Source organism: Rattus norvegicus, chromosome 1, assembly GCF_036323735.1.
Source record: "Rattus norvegicus strain BN/NHsdMcwi chromosome 1, GRCr8, whole genome shotgun sequence".
Lineage (NCBI taxonomy): Eukaryota > Metazoa > Chordata > Mammalia > Rodentia > Muridae > Rattus > Rattus norvegicus.
Window position 1 is genome coordinate 153,829,308 of NC_086019.1, and position 14,218 is coordinate 153,843,525.

The 14,218-nt window shown below is 40.2% G+C and overlaps 2 protein-coding genes across 7 annotated transcripts; one reads left to right on the forward strand and one right to left on the reverse strand.

Annotated features, from left to right (window-relative positions):
- Positions 1–236: 236 nt before the first annotated feature.
- On the forward strand, positions 237–6,766 carry Crebzf (CREB/ATF bZIP transcription factor). Of its 5 annotated transcripts, NR_073441.1 has the most exons (4): positions 455–2,036; positions 2,248–2,325; positions 3,356–3,424; positions 5,123–6,766. NR_073441.1 is itself a non-coding variant. In XM_008759646.3 (2 exons), exons 1-2 carry the CDS (start codon positions 973–975, stop codon positions 2,261–2,263), a joined length of 1,080 nt encoding a protein of 359 aa, XP_008757868.1. In that variant the 5' UTR covers positions 237–972; the 3' UTR covers positions 2,264–6,530. The 5 variants fall into 5 exon arrangements, 2 of the variants coding, with proteins under 2 accessions (XP_008757868.1, NP_001258720.1); NR_073440.1 differs by having other exon boundaries at positions 3,356–6,766; XM_008759646.3 differs by having other exon boundaries at positions 237–2,036; positions 2,248–6,530.
- Positions 6,767–7,707: 941 nt separating this feature from the next.
- Positions 7,708–13,885, reverse strand: Tmem126a (transmembrane protein 126A). 2 transcript variants are annotated; one of them, XM_006229689.5, is made up of 5 exons: positions 13,652–13,885; positions 11,945–12,040; positions 9,508–9,701; positions 8,489–8,603; positions 7,708–7,940 (listed from the first exon to the last, which is right to left on the reverse strand). In XM_006229689.5, the coding sequence occupies exons 2-5, from the start codon at positions 12,031–12,033 to the stop codon at positions 7,748–7,750; spliced, it is 591 nt and encodes a 196-aa protein (XP_006229751.1). In that variant the 5' UTR covers positions 12,034–12,040; positions 13,652–13,885; the 3' UTR covers positions 7,708–7,747. The 2 variants fall into 2 exon arrangements, with proteins under 2 accessions (XP_006229751.1, NP_001011557.1); NM_001011557.2 differs by having other exon boundaries at positions 13,788–13,872.
- Positions 13,886–14,218: the final 333 nt, after the last annotated feature.

Consider the following 14,218-nt stretch of genomic DNA (forward strand, 5'->3'; position numbering starts at 1 on the left):
CAGCTCTTAAATGCTGGATGAAACCAGAGAAACAGCACGAGCAATCCAGAACCACGGGTCCAGAATTTTATTAAAAATGAATTAAATTTTATTAAAAATGAAGTAGTGTTTTCTTCAAGACTTGGTCTTTTCAAAAAGTTGGTATTTTAAAAGGATAAGGATAAGGAACTGTTGTGGCTTGACAAAAGAAGAAAAAAAGCAGAAGAAAAACAGCAAAACAAGAGACCAATAAACAAACCAACCACTCCTGGCAAATCAGCTAATACTGCAGTGACCCTTGTTACAAAAACAAATAAATAAATGATAAAATAAAATTGGTCCGATGACAACAATAATAGCAGTAACAATGATCATTTTCTGAGACTAAGGACCTCTGAATGTCGCCCAGGGTTTAGTCCCTGACTGTGTTTCTCAGATTTGAAGATTAGCCTTTTGTTTTAGCAGGGACTATTTCCATAGTTGTTTTTCTTGCAGTCTAGAGAGAAACAGCAAAAAATAAAACTGCTCATAAAATAGCTTTTTATATAGGTGTGTCAAATATGTCTAGACTTCAAGTATTGGGTTGCGGAGATTGGTACTGGGTAGCACCGCTGCATGTGGGGGATAGAAACCTAGGTTTTATTGTTTTTGCCGCGGCTCCTATGACATCACCGCAGAGCAGGAGTTACTGCACCTCGAAAGCGCTCGGAATCTCGCGACACTCTGGCTGGAGAGAAGCGCGTTTTTGTGGGCGGGGTGGGGAGAGAGTAACTTCCGGCCAGGCCGCTGTTTGGGTGGCGCGGCCGACTCCTCTCGGGCCTCGCCGCTTCGCGCTTCCACTGCCTTCCCCCCCGCCTCGTGCGGGGGGTTGGGCGGCCGCGGGAGGCCACTCAGACCTTCCCGGCGCCTGTGGTCGGCCCGGCGCTGTGGCTCTGCGCGCGGGGGCCCGGGGTCTCAGGGGCTGCGGCCTACCCGGGCCCGCCGCTCAGCCTCATGAGGCACAGCCTGACCAAGCTGCTGGCAGCCTCGGGCCGCGACTTCCCGAGCCGCCGCGACAGCCAGGAGCCGCCCGCCACGCGCGCGCCTCCCCCGGACCCGACTGGGGCAGCCGCGGGGACGGAGACGTCAAGGCCCGGATCCCCTGACCGCGAGCAACCTCACGGGGACGGGGGCGAGCCGGAGGCCCGGAGGGGGAGTCGCGGCAGCGTGGCCGTGCGCGCGCCCGCGCCCTCGCCACTGAAGATGGAGGAGGAGGAGGAGGACGCGATCGCTATGGTCCCCAAAGAAGAGCAGGAGGACATGGACTTTCTCTCCGGGCTGGAGCTGGCCGATCTGCTGGACCCTCGGCAACCGGACTGGCACCTGGAGCCCGGGCTCAGCTCGCCCGGGCCCCTGTCCTCGTCCGGCGGAGGCTCGGATAGTGGTGGCCTATTGAGGGGGGACGACGACGACGAGACCGCGGCCGCAGAGATGCAGCGCTTTTCTGACTTGCTGCAGAGGCTGTTAAATGGCATCGGAGGCTGCAGCAGCGGCAGCGACCGCGGCGGCGGGGAAAAGAGGCGGAGAAAGTCTCCGGGAGGAGGCGGTGGCACCAACGACAACAACCAAGCGACGACTAAGAGTCCTCGGAAGGCGGCGGCGGCCGCTGCCCGACTTAATCGGCTCAAGAAGAAGGAGTATGTGATGGGGCTGGAGAGTCGAGTCCGGGGACTGGCAGCCGAGAACCAGGAGCTGCGGGCCGAGAATCGGGAGCTGGGCAAACGGGTGCAAGCACTGCAGGAGGAGAGTCGCTACCTACGGGCTGTCCTAGCCAACGAGACCGGACTGGCTCGCCTGCTGAGCCGGCTGAGCGGCGTGGGACTGCGGCTGACCACTTCACTCTTCAGAGACTCGCCCGCCGGTGACCATGACTACGCCCTGCCGGTTGGGAAGCAGCCTCAGGAGCTGCTGGAAGAGGACGACGCGGCGGGAGGAGTGTGTCTCCATGTGGACAAGGATAAGGTGTCGGTGGAGTTCTGCTCGGCGTGCGCTCGGAAGGCGTCGTCTTCTCTTAAAATGTAGGGTCAAGTAATCTGCTCTTTATCCGCGTTTACCCCTTTCTACACCCTTACACCATGTAAAACACCTTAGTGGGACATCTTCACCGGACGCATTTGAGAGGCGGAAAAAAAGTAATATTAAGTCTTTTAAGTGTTTAGCTAAAAGCATGAATGTGACACTGTAACCAACTCCTAATGATAACCTGTGACTATTAAATCTCTCTGACAGTTTCTTTTTTAGGTGATTTCCTTCCTGCCAGGCTCCGTTGTAGGGGTTACAGAACAGTCGTTCCCGCCTCACAACCTGGTAAGGATCCATCTCTTCACGTAACGCTCATGCTCTGCTGCTTAGCCTAATTTAATGGGCAAACATCTCAATGTGTGTGTGTGATACCTTTTTTGTTTGTTTCTTTTTTCTTTTTAAAGGTGGGAGGGCAGTCTTAATTTGGGCCTTGTCCACCCTGGAAACAGACTTGTGCTGGTCATTAATGTACTTAAGTTGCTAATGGTTGAAATAGCTGTTAAATGTGTCCCCTTGTTCAGAGTTTTGCGTGTACCTAGCTCTTCTGTCCCCAGTGTGGACATGGCCTTGGATGACATCGGTTCCAACTGTACACTGAAACCTGCTAATAGAGATACAGTTTGGAGACAGTGAAACAGGTGAAGTTGAATGGAAGTTCCGAGTTGTACAAGGTGCAAATTGGAATTCCAATTGTAGAGCAACTTTTCAAAGGTTGACAATAAGTATTGAGGCATGCGCAAATGTGGTATTTTTCTGGAGATGACAAATCTCCTAAAATACTTAAGAATGCCTTCTAGTTTTCAGTAGAAAATGCAGAAATACAATCTATTTAAAGATCCTAATATTTCACCACTTGAGAAGATGGAAATTAATTTACCCATCAGATTTGTGTTTTAATTAGAAGACGATAAATGAAATGTTTCTTTGAGGACCAGCACAGTATACCTATCAATGAGTATGAAGAAATTGTTGAAAGTATTTATTTTTGTTGTATTAAAATTTAGGCTAAATTTCTGTACGATTATTAGATATTGAAGGTTGTGAAATGTGAATGAAAACATGTAAAGTGAGGCTTCACAAAGAATCTTCTCCCTATTTCTAAAACTTTTGTCCTACTTAAAAATACTTTTTAAAACTAATTATATGATTGATACTGTTTTTCCAAAGATGGAAACATCTTTCTTCTATTGTCCACATGTCTAAATGTGTGTTCTGATGCTCTGAAATGCAAGAGATATATTAAATTCTTTGTGAAACATCACTGTTTGATAAAGGATATCCGTATTTAGCATCCTTGTTTTTCTTTGTGCTAAAGTGGATACAGCTGTTGGGGCAGAAGAGACGGGACCAGCTGCTGGCCACATTTCCTGCTTTATTTTAAAAGGTAGTATAAGAAATAAGGAAACAGAGGTAATATCAGGGCTTCTGCTGTCTTTTATTTTTAAAATGTTCATAATTAAGTATTTTCCAGCAGTCCAAAGATGTAAGTTATCTTACACATAAGATGTTTTATTTTGTTATTTGGTTATGGAAATGGAATCTTGTTCTTGCACAACTAACTGTAAATGTTTTGTTGCTAGATAATATGATTTTGAGACCTACATTAGTCTCTGGTTTCAGTATATCACATTTTGTAAAATTATCTACTGCACTTGAGCATGAATGGGTAGTAGCCAAACTCACAACTTGGAGTGACGGACCTGCTTCTACAAGGGTAGGAACAAGCCCCTACAATGCAGCTGCATGGATTTTAGTGCCTACTGAATTATATATATATACATATATATATAAACCAAAAGTAGTTGGAAATTTATTTCAAATGACTAATTTGTGCTTTTTCTGAAGTATGTTAAATGTAGCTTTTGAAACAGAAGCCTTGAATTGAAATTTAATACTTGAACATTTTTGTATATATTTCTTTGTATATAATTTTGTGCAGAACCGATGACAAAAATATGGTGTCATAATAAAATCAGGTTTGTTGATCTTTCAGTTATGGGCTCAAAGAATTTATTCATCTCTAACATGACATTGGAAAGTAATGGATGAAAATAAGAAAAATGGTTGTTGTTAATATAGACTTAATCGAAAGGTTCTGGAAGCAGTAAGTTTGTTTTCCTAAAAGATTATGCCATTTCTGTGGAATATTTTCTTAACCTCAGTGCTTTTCCTACATTTGAAGTGTGAACTTGGGGAGAATCAGTTTCTGAATTGGGATGTTTTGATATTCCAAGTAGAGTTTAAACTGTCATTTTATAAATGGCAGTTTGGAGAATTAGGAGTCTCAGCAGTGGCAAGATTAGAGTGTCCTATTTTTAAAGCTGCTTTCTTAGGTCCCTATGTCTTATTAACTGTCTTTTCTGTTTCCATTTCATTGTTTCTTTTCTAGTTTTGGTGACAGTGATTTTTGTCATTTTTTGCATCAACTCATGGTCTTGTTTTTACATGGTAACTGCATGTATTAGGACCTATCAGGGCCTTTAAATAAATTTGATCATATTTATGTGTAAGCACATTTTACTGTAAATGTTTGGATTTCTTAATTTACAGCAGTTGTTTATTTCAGTGTGTAGTAAACAGTATCTTAAGTGTCCTGTTCACTACTTGTTAATTAAAAAAGTTATTAATATAAAACTGTTGTCTTACTATTTTTAGAAAATTGTGTTGTGAATTAGTATTTTGATAGAGAGTTCTGAAATATAAAATAGATTGCTTTGAAATTTTCAGGTTTGGGTGTATTTACTGTGATGATTGAGAACAATTTAGTATTTGGGGAACTGTTTCAGGTTTTATTCCTGATTTTTCCCTGTGTAAAAATGATCGAAAACCAAAGAATGTAGCTTTTAAATACCTGTCTTCCTATGATAGTTAATATTCATACATTAATTGACTAACACATATTGGCATAGTATTTCTATCATAGTGACTTAAGTTTTTGTCCTTTTTTTAACCATACTTAAAAGTATGTTTGTTAAAAAATGTAGTCACACCTCTGGTATATCCAACAAAGTATTCAAAATATTTTAAATATCTGTACATTTCATACTCGCTAAATTAATCTTTTTCTCTTCTCTTTAAACAGCTTAGCAGTATCTGCAAAAACGAATCTTTTCCTACAACCTGTTAACTGACTGGACTGATGGTAACAGTAATTGTGGGAGCCATGTCGGTCAAAAATTTGGCATCTGCTGAAAAACATGAATGCCATTTCCAAGGTCCCAAATTACTTCTATACTGATTACACTTTCCAGAAATGGAGATATGAAAAGATTCTCTGGAATGCTTGAAAGACTTAATAGAGATCCATGAGACTAAGTTAATTTTGGAACAAAATTACACCTTTTTTTCCCCCATTCATGGCAATAACACTAAATTTATCACATACTTTTAAAAAATTGTAATTGGAGAAGAGAATTATAGTTTCATCAAGAAACATTAGATTTTACACAATCAAGGACATTAGATTTAGTGGGTTAGAATGACATAAATAGGCTAGCAGTGATCACAAACCTCTCGAGTGTATTTCTGGAATGTAAAGAGCTGCTGTGGAAGACAGACACCTTGTTGAGTAGAATGAAGTCTGTATCTAAAAGATTAGTGTTTTAAAATAGATGCATTGATTGTATGTTTTGAAAAAGTGATTCTGATAGACAATGTGTGGGTGCTAACTTAGGGTATCAAGAGCATGTGTGCAATCCCAGGGTTTGGCATCTTGGATCTTCTGAGTACTTGATCTCATTGAATGTGTTCAAGTTTCTGATGAATGATAGAGTTTCTATTGGTCTGTGTTAAAATTTCTGGAGTATTCTGTAAGAATCTTTATATTCTGGATGAGAAAGGCTAATTTCCTACTATAAGTAAAAAAGCACTCAGAAACCAGTCATTTTTCATTATTGTTGGAATCTGCTAATGCATTTGTCATCCGGTCTAGACTTAGTTATTTATTTATTTTTTGGTTCATTTGGGAAATATGCAGATAGAAGAGGAAGATGATATGAAATAGTTGGTTTACACTGTAACTTGGATACTCAAAATTCATTCAGGTTGCTTTTAGAACTGCAACGTAAAAATGTGCTGGGATAGTTTTAGCATAGTAAACAGTTTGCACTTATCAAGCAGCTTGGTTATATCATTGGATTCTGAATTACTAAGTTGATTATATACCATCTGTATTACCTAAGAAATTAATGTAGTAATTATATTATTTTTACTTTGATCAATTGAATTACTCATTAGTTAAAAGTGAGAATGTAGGTGGGCAGCTTTGTATCAGAAAACCTTTGCTTTTGCTATTATTCCTTGTAAAATAGGCAATCATATACAAAGCACATTTTTACATTGCAGTTCTAAAAGTAAAACATTAAATCATGGGGACTCTAGAAAGAAAGCAAAAGAAATCACATAACTAACCTAGGGCAAGATACTGTAAACACCTTCCCTTTCTCTTGGAAACTTCCTTCCCTCATAATTATACTCTTAAAAAAACTGAATAGAGAATACATTTTGTGTGTTTTTTGAAAGAACAAGTCACAGCATTCTGAAAACTGCTACATTTGACTAATATTTTAGTAATGACCTTGTTTTGTTGATGGAGACAAGGGTCTTGCATTGGATGAGAAATCACTAGCTAGCCTCAAACCTGAGGCCCTGCCTTTTCTTCCCACTTGCTAGGCACGCCATGGTATTTTTTTTCTTTCAATAAAAGCCTATTTAACACATCCAAAAATGCTGCCTTTTCTAAATCAACAAGACCCAGTATTTAGAAGGAATAGTTTAAATGTACTGTAAAGGAAACCATACTTAGTATGGTTCTAGACTTTGGTATTCTCTTCTGTTACTAGCTTACTTTATGGAGAATTGATGTAGTGTGTATTACCGAGACTGTATCCAAATTTCATGATCTTAGAAGCTCTGCAGTTAGTGGATAATACCAACAATGCAGGATTTGTGATCACAGGAATTGTTAGTGTTCATTCTAATTCCAAAAGGTAGTAGTTTAAACAAGGATATGAAACACTTGGGAAGAATACAGATCACTCCAGAAACAAAAAAATGATCTAAGGAAATGATTCCGCAAACATAATTCAGAAAACAGAATAGTAAGGGTAAAGCTGGTGCTGTGCTAGGGAAGTAAAATGAGCGAGGTTCCTCTGAGTAACTGAGGTTAACTTGCTCAGCACCATCCATGGGGGGAGGAGGAACTAAAGTACTCCATAGTAGGTAGAAGCTTCAATAACTTTCTAAATTCTGTAGCTTTACAGGCTATAGGCTGGGATTAATCCTTTATGAAGAAACACCCCGAATTAAGAAAAAATACTTTCCATTTTGGCTTTGGGAGGATTGTGGCTCTGTAGATAGTTTTTTCTTCTTGTGTTTTCTACCAAACTAAATGCTTTAGTGTAAAGGAGTGGTATTAGGAATGGATAAGAAATAGCATTGGGCAAACAAGAGAAATTGCTCAATTCTTGTTTGTTGAGCTAGGGATTAAACCCAGGACCTCATGTATGTTTTAATAGTCAGTCTGCCACTAATTTACATTCCCAGTCTCACAACTATGCCCCTTTGGTAGCTTTTATTGGAATTCCACATTTTGTGTAGTCTTTAATTGCAGGTCAGAGTTGTACCTTGTGAAAAACCTACAAGTATACTTTCAATATTGCAGGCAGATAATTTTCAACATTTTATTTTTGTACATGTTTGCTTCAAATCATTGAATTTCTAAATCAGGTTCAGGTAACTGAAGGGCCTTTATGAGGAGTTTATATTGTCTAGACCCAAGATATGCTGCAAAAGCAGTCTGAAGTAAAGTAGGAAATAACATTTTTCTAAAGACAGGCTTAGAAATAGTAATCCAGTAATTGAAGATGTTTCCCCTCTGTGGTAGAGGACTTGATTCATACCTGTAAGAAAGCATATTAAGGATCAAACATAAATCTATTATAAGTTATTGTAAACATATATACAGTCTTCTTACTGGTATATATTCGTTGTTGGGTTTCATAGACACTTTGATTACTGCCATTCTCTTTTGTGTCTTATTCTTAAAAAATGGTTTGGCTTTTTTGTGCCTTTTGTCTAGTTCCCCTCCAAAACTACACAGAATATATTGCTAAAAGAATTCAAGAGTAACTGGAATTGTGGAAGGCTTATAGGTAGCAGTTTTCTGATAGCTTATTTATTCCTTTAGGACAAACACACAAACTCTCAATGTTATATGTAGTACAGCTGTTAGCTAGACCTACAGCACTCACACTGGCTTGTTTTGTAGCAAGCATTTAATATACAAATAAAGGTTAGTGACCTGAACTGAACACCAATAGGCACAGCATGACAATATCTTAAAAATTCCTGAAATGACTTAACATAAGGATATATTTGCTCTTTTTAAGTTCAGAGTTCCTTAGACAGTCGTATAATTGAGGGTTTTTAAATAAGAACATAGTCCTACCTGGCAGCAAGGCCCCCATTCACGGGTATAGCCAAAAGGATGGGGTACAGACCACCCAGAACAAAACCAACTAGTGTACCCCGTGTTGTCGTACAGATTTCACAGTTCAAATTACCTAGGAAATAAGTGATTATGATATTTAAGCAAATGTGACTTAAAGAATATAAGGTTCACATTTTATTTTCAGTGACACAGCAAAAAATGGTGCATATCATGTCAAAGGAATAATTATAGAGGATGGACTGTAGCTTGGTGTGAATACATGCTTAGCATGTATTAAGGCCTTGGATAGGAAATACTGATAAACAGGAAAACAAATCTTGACTCTGGATTCTCAGAAATTTGGATTATTATTTAGGAGAAAACACAAAATTGACCCCTTTCCCCAATCTGTTTTTAATAAGAAGGGTCATGCATATAGAACACATAACAATACATGTTCAGGACACATGGGACACTATGTCTTTCATTTTGCTAAATGCTGCAATGCACATAGTACTTCAGAGATTACAGAGTTGTATTCCCACAACATACTTATACTTTAAAGAACTTTCATACAGGGCTGGAGAGAGATCTCAATTAAGAGCAATGGCACTAAGTGCTGAGTTCAATTACCAGCACCCACGTGGCAGCTCACCCTTATCTGTAACTAGTATATGGGGTCCAGTACCACTACCTGGTGTGCAAATGTACAGTCAGACAAAACACATACCTAAATAAAAACATCTTTTTAAAAAGAGAAAACTTGCATATAATGTGCAAATTAACAAGAAACAAAGGCAGCACTGGGAATGCTGCTTCAGGTCAGGGAAGTGTGTGACTGACGGCTGTGGATATGTACTCACTGGTTGGTTGGCAGACCTAAGCTGAATCAGTTGTTGAATAGATTTGGTCTTCCCTAAACACTTCATTAAAGCTCACACCTACTCGGTTCTAATCCTTCAGTTTTGAGTGAAGTATATATAAGTGTATATAGTATGCATAAATGCAGGCTTGGATGATAATGAAATTAAACATACCTGTACTCAAAGGTAAACTTACAAAACTATGGTAGGACAGGTTTGCTGTCAAAAATGGGATCACAGCCATTGGCAAGCTAGATGCTACTCGAGCTTGTGTCACGTTCAAAATTCGCCGAAATAGACTGTTTGCTATTAGGCCCCCAAAAGCAGCATTAAGTCCAATATATGCTGATCCATATTCAAGCAGATTCCTGAGGATGAGGGAAATAACCTGTTTCAGTTCTCTTACTCCGGTATGTTAGAGAACTTATCAGTACCCTGGGAAGAATCAGACAAACTTAACCCTTGCAGGATCATAAAACCAAAATAAAATTATAGCTTCACATCGACATTTCTATTCTAAAAAGACTTGAGACAATGGCACTAGCTGTATGCATTTTGTGATTTTAGTAAAGAACTGTTTAGAACTTTGCCAGTAATTATGTAACAGGAAACAGCTCTGAAGAGGAAGATGCCTGGCTCTTGAGTTTTCATAATACTTAAAAGCACAACACATTCTAAGGTAGTACTATTTATTAATTACCAACTTAAACCCATTGTATCTATAAACAACTTCAGATATACATCCAATCTGTATGTAACAGAGTTAGTGTGTTTGCATGTTATAATGAGGCTATTATAGGTAGTTTATATGTTTTCACTGCTTGTTTTGTGAGCTGCAGTATGGTCCACTGTTTCATGTTTCCCATTTTTCACCTCCCCTAGGTTCTGTAATTTTATTTATTTTAAAACTATTCTAAGTCATCACTACTGAAGTGTCGCACACTGTAAGATCATGCTTTCATTTCATTCACTGAGAACCAGTTTTGTAAAGGTGCCTTGTTGCTAAAGGCACAAGGAAAACTGCATTCTGCTTTGGAGGTTCTCATAGTTGGCTATGTGAGAAGAGACTGAAGTTGAGGTTTTCAGAAGTCTAAAGATGGCTCAGGAATTAGAAAACTATTAAAGAACTACAGCCCCAGTGTGAGAAGCCTGAATTTTGTAGGGTTAAAGAAATGGGAACTTGAGCACATTTACAAATATTTAATAGATAAAAGCCATGAAATAGGACTCACCCCTATTTTAACCATGCTCAGATATAGTGGAACTGAAATTTGAAAAGAACACTTGGTTGTTTCCCAGCTATACTGTTAATCTGCTGTGGTTTTAAAATGAAACATCTCTATTGTTTGCAAGCTAAATCTTAGTTGAGTTTCAGCTCAGTTTCCAGTGATCCTCGCTGATTTGATTTAGATCCCACTGGAAGCCCGCTCTCTTCCTGTGTTCAGTCATCTTCTAACTTCTTACACTAGGCATCACAGCTTCCCGTACCTCGTGTAAGTGCTCTGTTCTGATTCTCAGGAAACAACTAAATGGGGGTGTCTATGTAGGTAGGGTGGTGGTGAGAGACACACAGCAGCGTAGATTTATCAAGTTCTTCACGGCCGCTCAATTAAAGGTTCTCTCTTAGAAGATGGGAAGTGCCAACCAAAAGTGGAATTGGTGTGACTTCCACACCCGAAGATGCAGCAGTTGCCACAGTAATGTTCCACATTTTCTACCTCAGCTGTCTGTACCTACTTTGCCAGTGCCTCTAACTCAAACTGGCTGGAATAGACAGTAAAGTTATCTGGTTTTTTTTTTTTCATTCTCGGAACCCTATTATAGGCACCTCTTGATGTTTCCTCAAATATGACAGATTCTGGCTTAGTCACTTCTATGATCCTGTTCCTGTTCTTCCTACACCTTTTCCTCTTCTCAAAGGTTTCATGACTGGGCAGAATCAACCTGACAGACAACCTTTGAGTTGCATACTTAGGACCCACACGGAAGGGCAGAACAGACTCCTGAAAGTTGTCCTCTGACCTCAGCACAGGTGCATAGACCCAGATCAACATGACCTTACTGTAACTAACCCACTCAGACTTTCTGATGGACAAGAAGGTATGAGTAGTCTGTGGAAGTGCACTGTACTTGCCTATACTACCTTTTCAATATCAGCATGCTTCTTAAATTATCCTTTTCATCTTAAAGATCTTTAAACATCCATTTCTCTGTCATTCCATCTATCAAAATACTCCATGGTACTCTTACTAAAGGTAAGCATATAGAAATACATTGAGAAGATAAGAGATAGGGTAACATGAAAAGGTCTTTTAAGTTTATTTGTAAGTGGATTCATACAGTTTTACATCACCCTAAAAGCTGAATGGAAAGGTGGGTTCATCAATTATATATTTCCAAAGATGAGTTCTAAGTTTCAGCTTCCACAATGAGTTATACAGTGCACAAAATGGTTAGTGTCTCTGGGTTTCAGTTTTTTTTTTTTTTTTTTCCCCATCAAAGCAAAAAATACAGCGCAGTTTCCTTTGGTATCCTCTGTTATTTATGCACAATTCTTCAAATTTAAGATAATCTTATAAAATTTTGGTAAAAACATACTAAGGAATCTTACCTGTCTGATTCTGGAAGTTGTTTGATTTTTCTGGGTATGATATTAAATATTAAATCATCTTTGTTAGTACTTGGTTTATGACTTTCCATCTTGGACCTAAAAAACAACAATCCCATTTAAAAAATAATTGTAAGAGTTGTAGATTAACTTTATAATCTGAAAGGTCAATGTATATATGGCATACAGCAAAAGATTCCCTTCTCCCAATTAAGCATAACAGAAGCCTGAACATGAAAAATAGCACAAGACAGACACTCCACAATCTTGGTTTCCTAAGCAATTACTATGAGCATGAAACAGATACAAACTGATTTAATTCAGACATGGTGTCATGCCTGTAGTTCCAACAGTTGGGGGGTGGGCCCAGCAGGATCAGCTCAGGGCAATCCTTGAATATACTTCAAGAGGAAAACTTACCACAGGAAAACAAAACCCAAAGAGCTTGTGCTAAATAGACCTCGGAAGGGTAAGGGGGAGCTTAACATCAGGAAAACAAAACAGAACAAAACAAAAACAAACCAACAGCCAGTAAACCTTGACAGAAACATTAGGTAGTAAACTAAGATCACATAGTGGTGTCATTTAGGTACACAAGTAGTAAAATTAGAAAATCTCACTTGGAAGCATTGAGGAAAGCCATGCCATGCTGCTGGTGGAACTATACATTGTATTTCAAGTAAGTGTAAGCACTTTGTAAAGACAGTTTGGTGTGAGGCGTTAGAGAGATGGCTCAGTAGTTGAGAGTGAACACTATTGGAACAGATGAGGATTTGCTCTTCAGCTCTATAATGGGTTTGCTGAACTGCCCATAACTTGTTCCAGGGAGCTGGAATCCTCTTCTACCTTCGTTGCATTGCAGGTGTGAACATTAGCTCACACTTGGGCACATACACGCGATGAAAAGTAAAAATCTGGGGCTGGAGAGATTGCTGAAGTTATGAGCACGTGCTGTTCCAGAGGACCCAGGTTCAAGGACTAGCACCCACATCGAAGCTCACACCTCTAACTCCAGGCCTAGGGCGATATGATGCCTTTTTCTGGCCCACAGTACACACGCACACAGACCCTTTAGATGGAAAGTGGCTTATAGGCCAGTATACATATGATGAATATCAGAGAGTAGAATGGCAGGTTTGCAGAGATTCGGCTCTTTAAAAACATACTTCCGAGTGAAGTGACAGGAAAAGCAAAAGTCTGCCGCCTGTCGTGACTACTATTGGGACACTGAGGAGAAGGGTTGTGAGTTCCTGGGTGTGGTGACACATTATTGGGAAACTGAGGCAGGAGGTTTGTGATTCCTGAATGTACTACAAGACCCTATTTCAAAAGATAAAACAGTAGCAATAAATCCAAACCCAGAAATAACCTGATATAAATCAAGACTGTCATGGGTCACCTGTGACAACACTGGAGCAATGTCTTAGCAAATCTTGGGTACCTGTTATATATATATATAGAAATGACTTGGAAAATGGTGCATGTGCAAAGTTCCATAAATCTCGACTTAAAATTAGCCTTGAAAATGCAATGCAGATTTAAAAGTTTAAGTCAAGTTCCCAGGCTTCAAGTCCCGTTTCTTCTTCCTGTTATTATTTCTCGGTTAATAAATTCCCATCAGAGAAAATGACACCTTGAAATACTACAAAGATTTCCAAAAGTTTCTGCATTAAAACCGAGCATCGGAAAATTAAACTTAGCCAAGGTTACCTTGTAAATCGGCAGTAATTCTGAAATTAAACTCAAAAAATTCAGCCAGGTATTCCCCTCGGGGGTGCAACTGAATACCCGGTCAGCACACACAGCTTCCCGGTCTCCTCTCCCGACACTGGCACAGTTTACTCACCACTCGGCAGAATGACGGCAGCTTATGGCCGCCTCCCGCGCCCGAATCTACCACAACCTTCGCTAGGGTTGCTTGGGCTCCATCTTTGGTTCACACGTGACTCTCCGCCTCTGTTTCCTGTCCCGGAGCTTCCGGTCCGGGAGACGCTAAACTACGGACTCCCGGGGTTGGGGTACAACCTGCACAAACAGCCCTCCGGCGGTGGCTGGGTGCCTGACACCGCCCCGCCTGGGCACGCAGCCCTACTTCCGAGGACCCCAATGTGGTGTGGGCCGCGTGGCAGCCGCTCGGCTACCGGCTGGTGAAGGTAGCTCTGGCAGTGAAGTTAGCCCGAGGCTGACTTTTTTCCCCTCCATCTCTCCCTTGGATCTTCAGGTCTTTGTGTCATTTTGTGCTGTGGGTAACTTCCAGCAGAAAATGAGCAATTCCAG

What these genes read in the sequence shown, in the direction of transcription:
- Tmem126a (XM_006229689.5), bottom strand. Translation starts at nt 12,033, where the DNA reads ATGGAAAGTCATAAACCAAGTACTAACAAAGATGATTTAATATTTAAT. An exon ending in CAACTTCCAGAATCAGACAG is followed by an intron (nt 9,702 to 11,944) that starts GTAAGATTCCTT and finishes CCTCATCCTCAG; the next exon opens with GAATCTGCTTGAATATGGAT. An exon ending in AATGGGGGCCTTGCTGCCAG is followed by an intron (nt 7,941 to 8,488) that starts GTAGGACTATGT and finishes GCTTTCTTACAG; the next exon opens with GTATGAATCAAGTCCTCTAC.
- Crebzf (XM_008759646.3), top strand. Translation starts at nt 973, where the DNA reads ATGAGGCACAGCCTGACCAAGCTGCTGGCAGCCTCGGGCCGCGACTTC.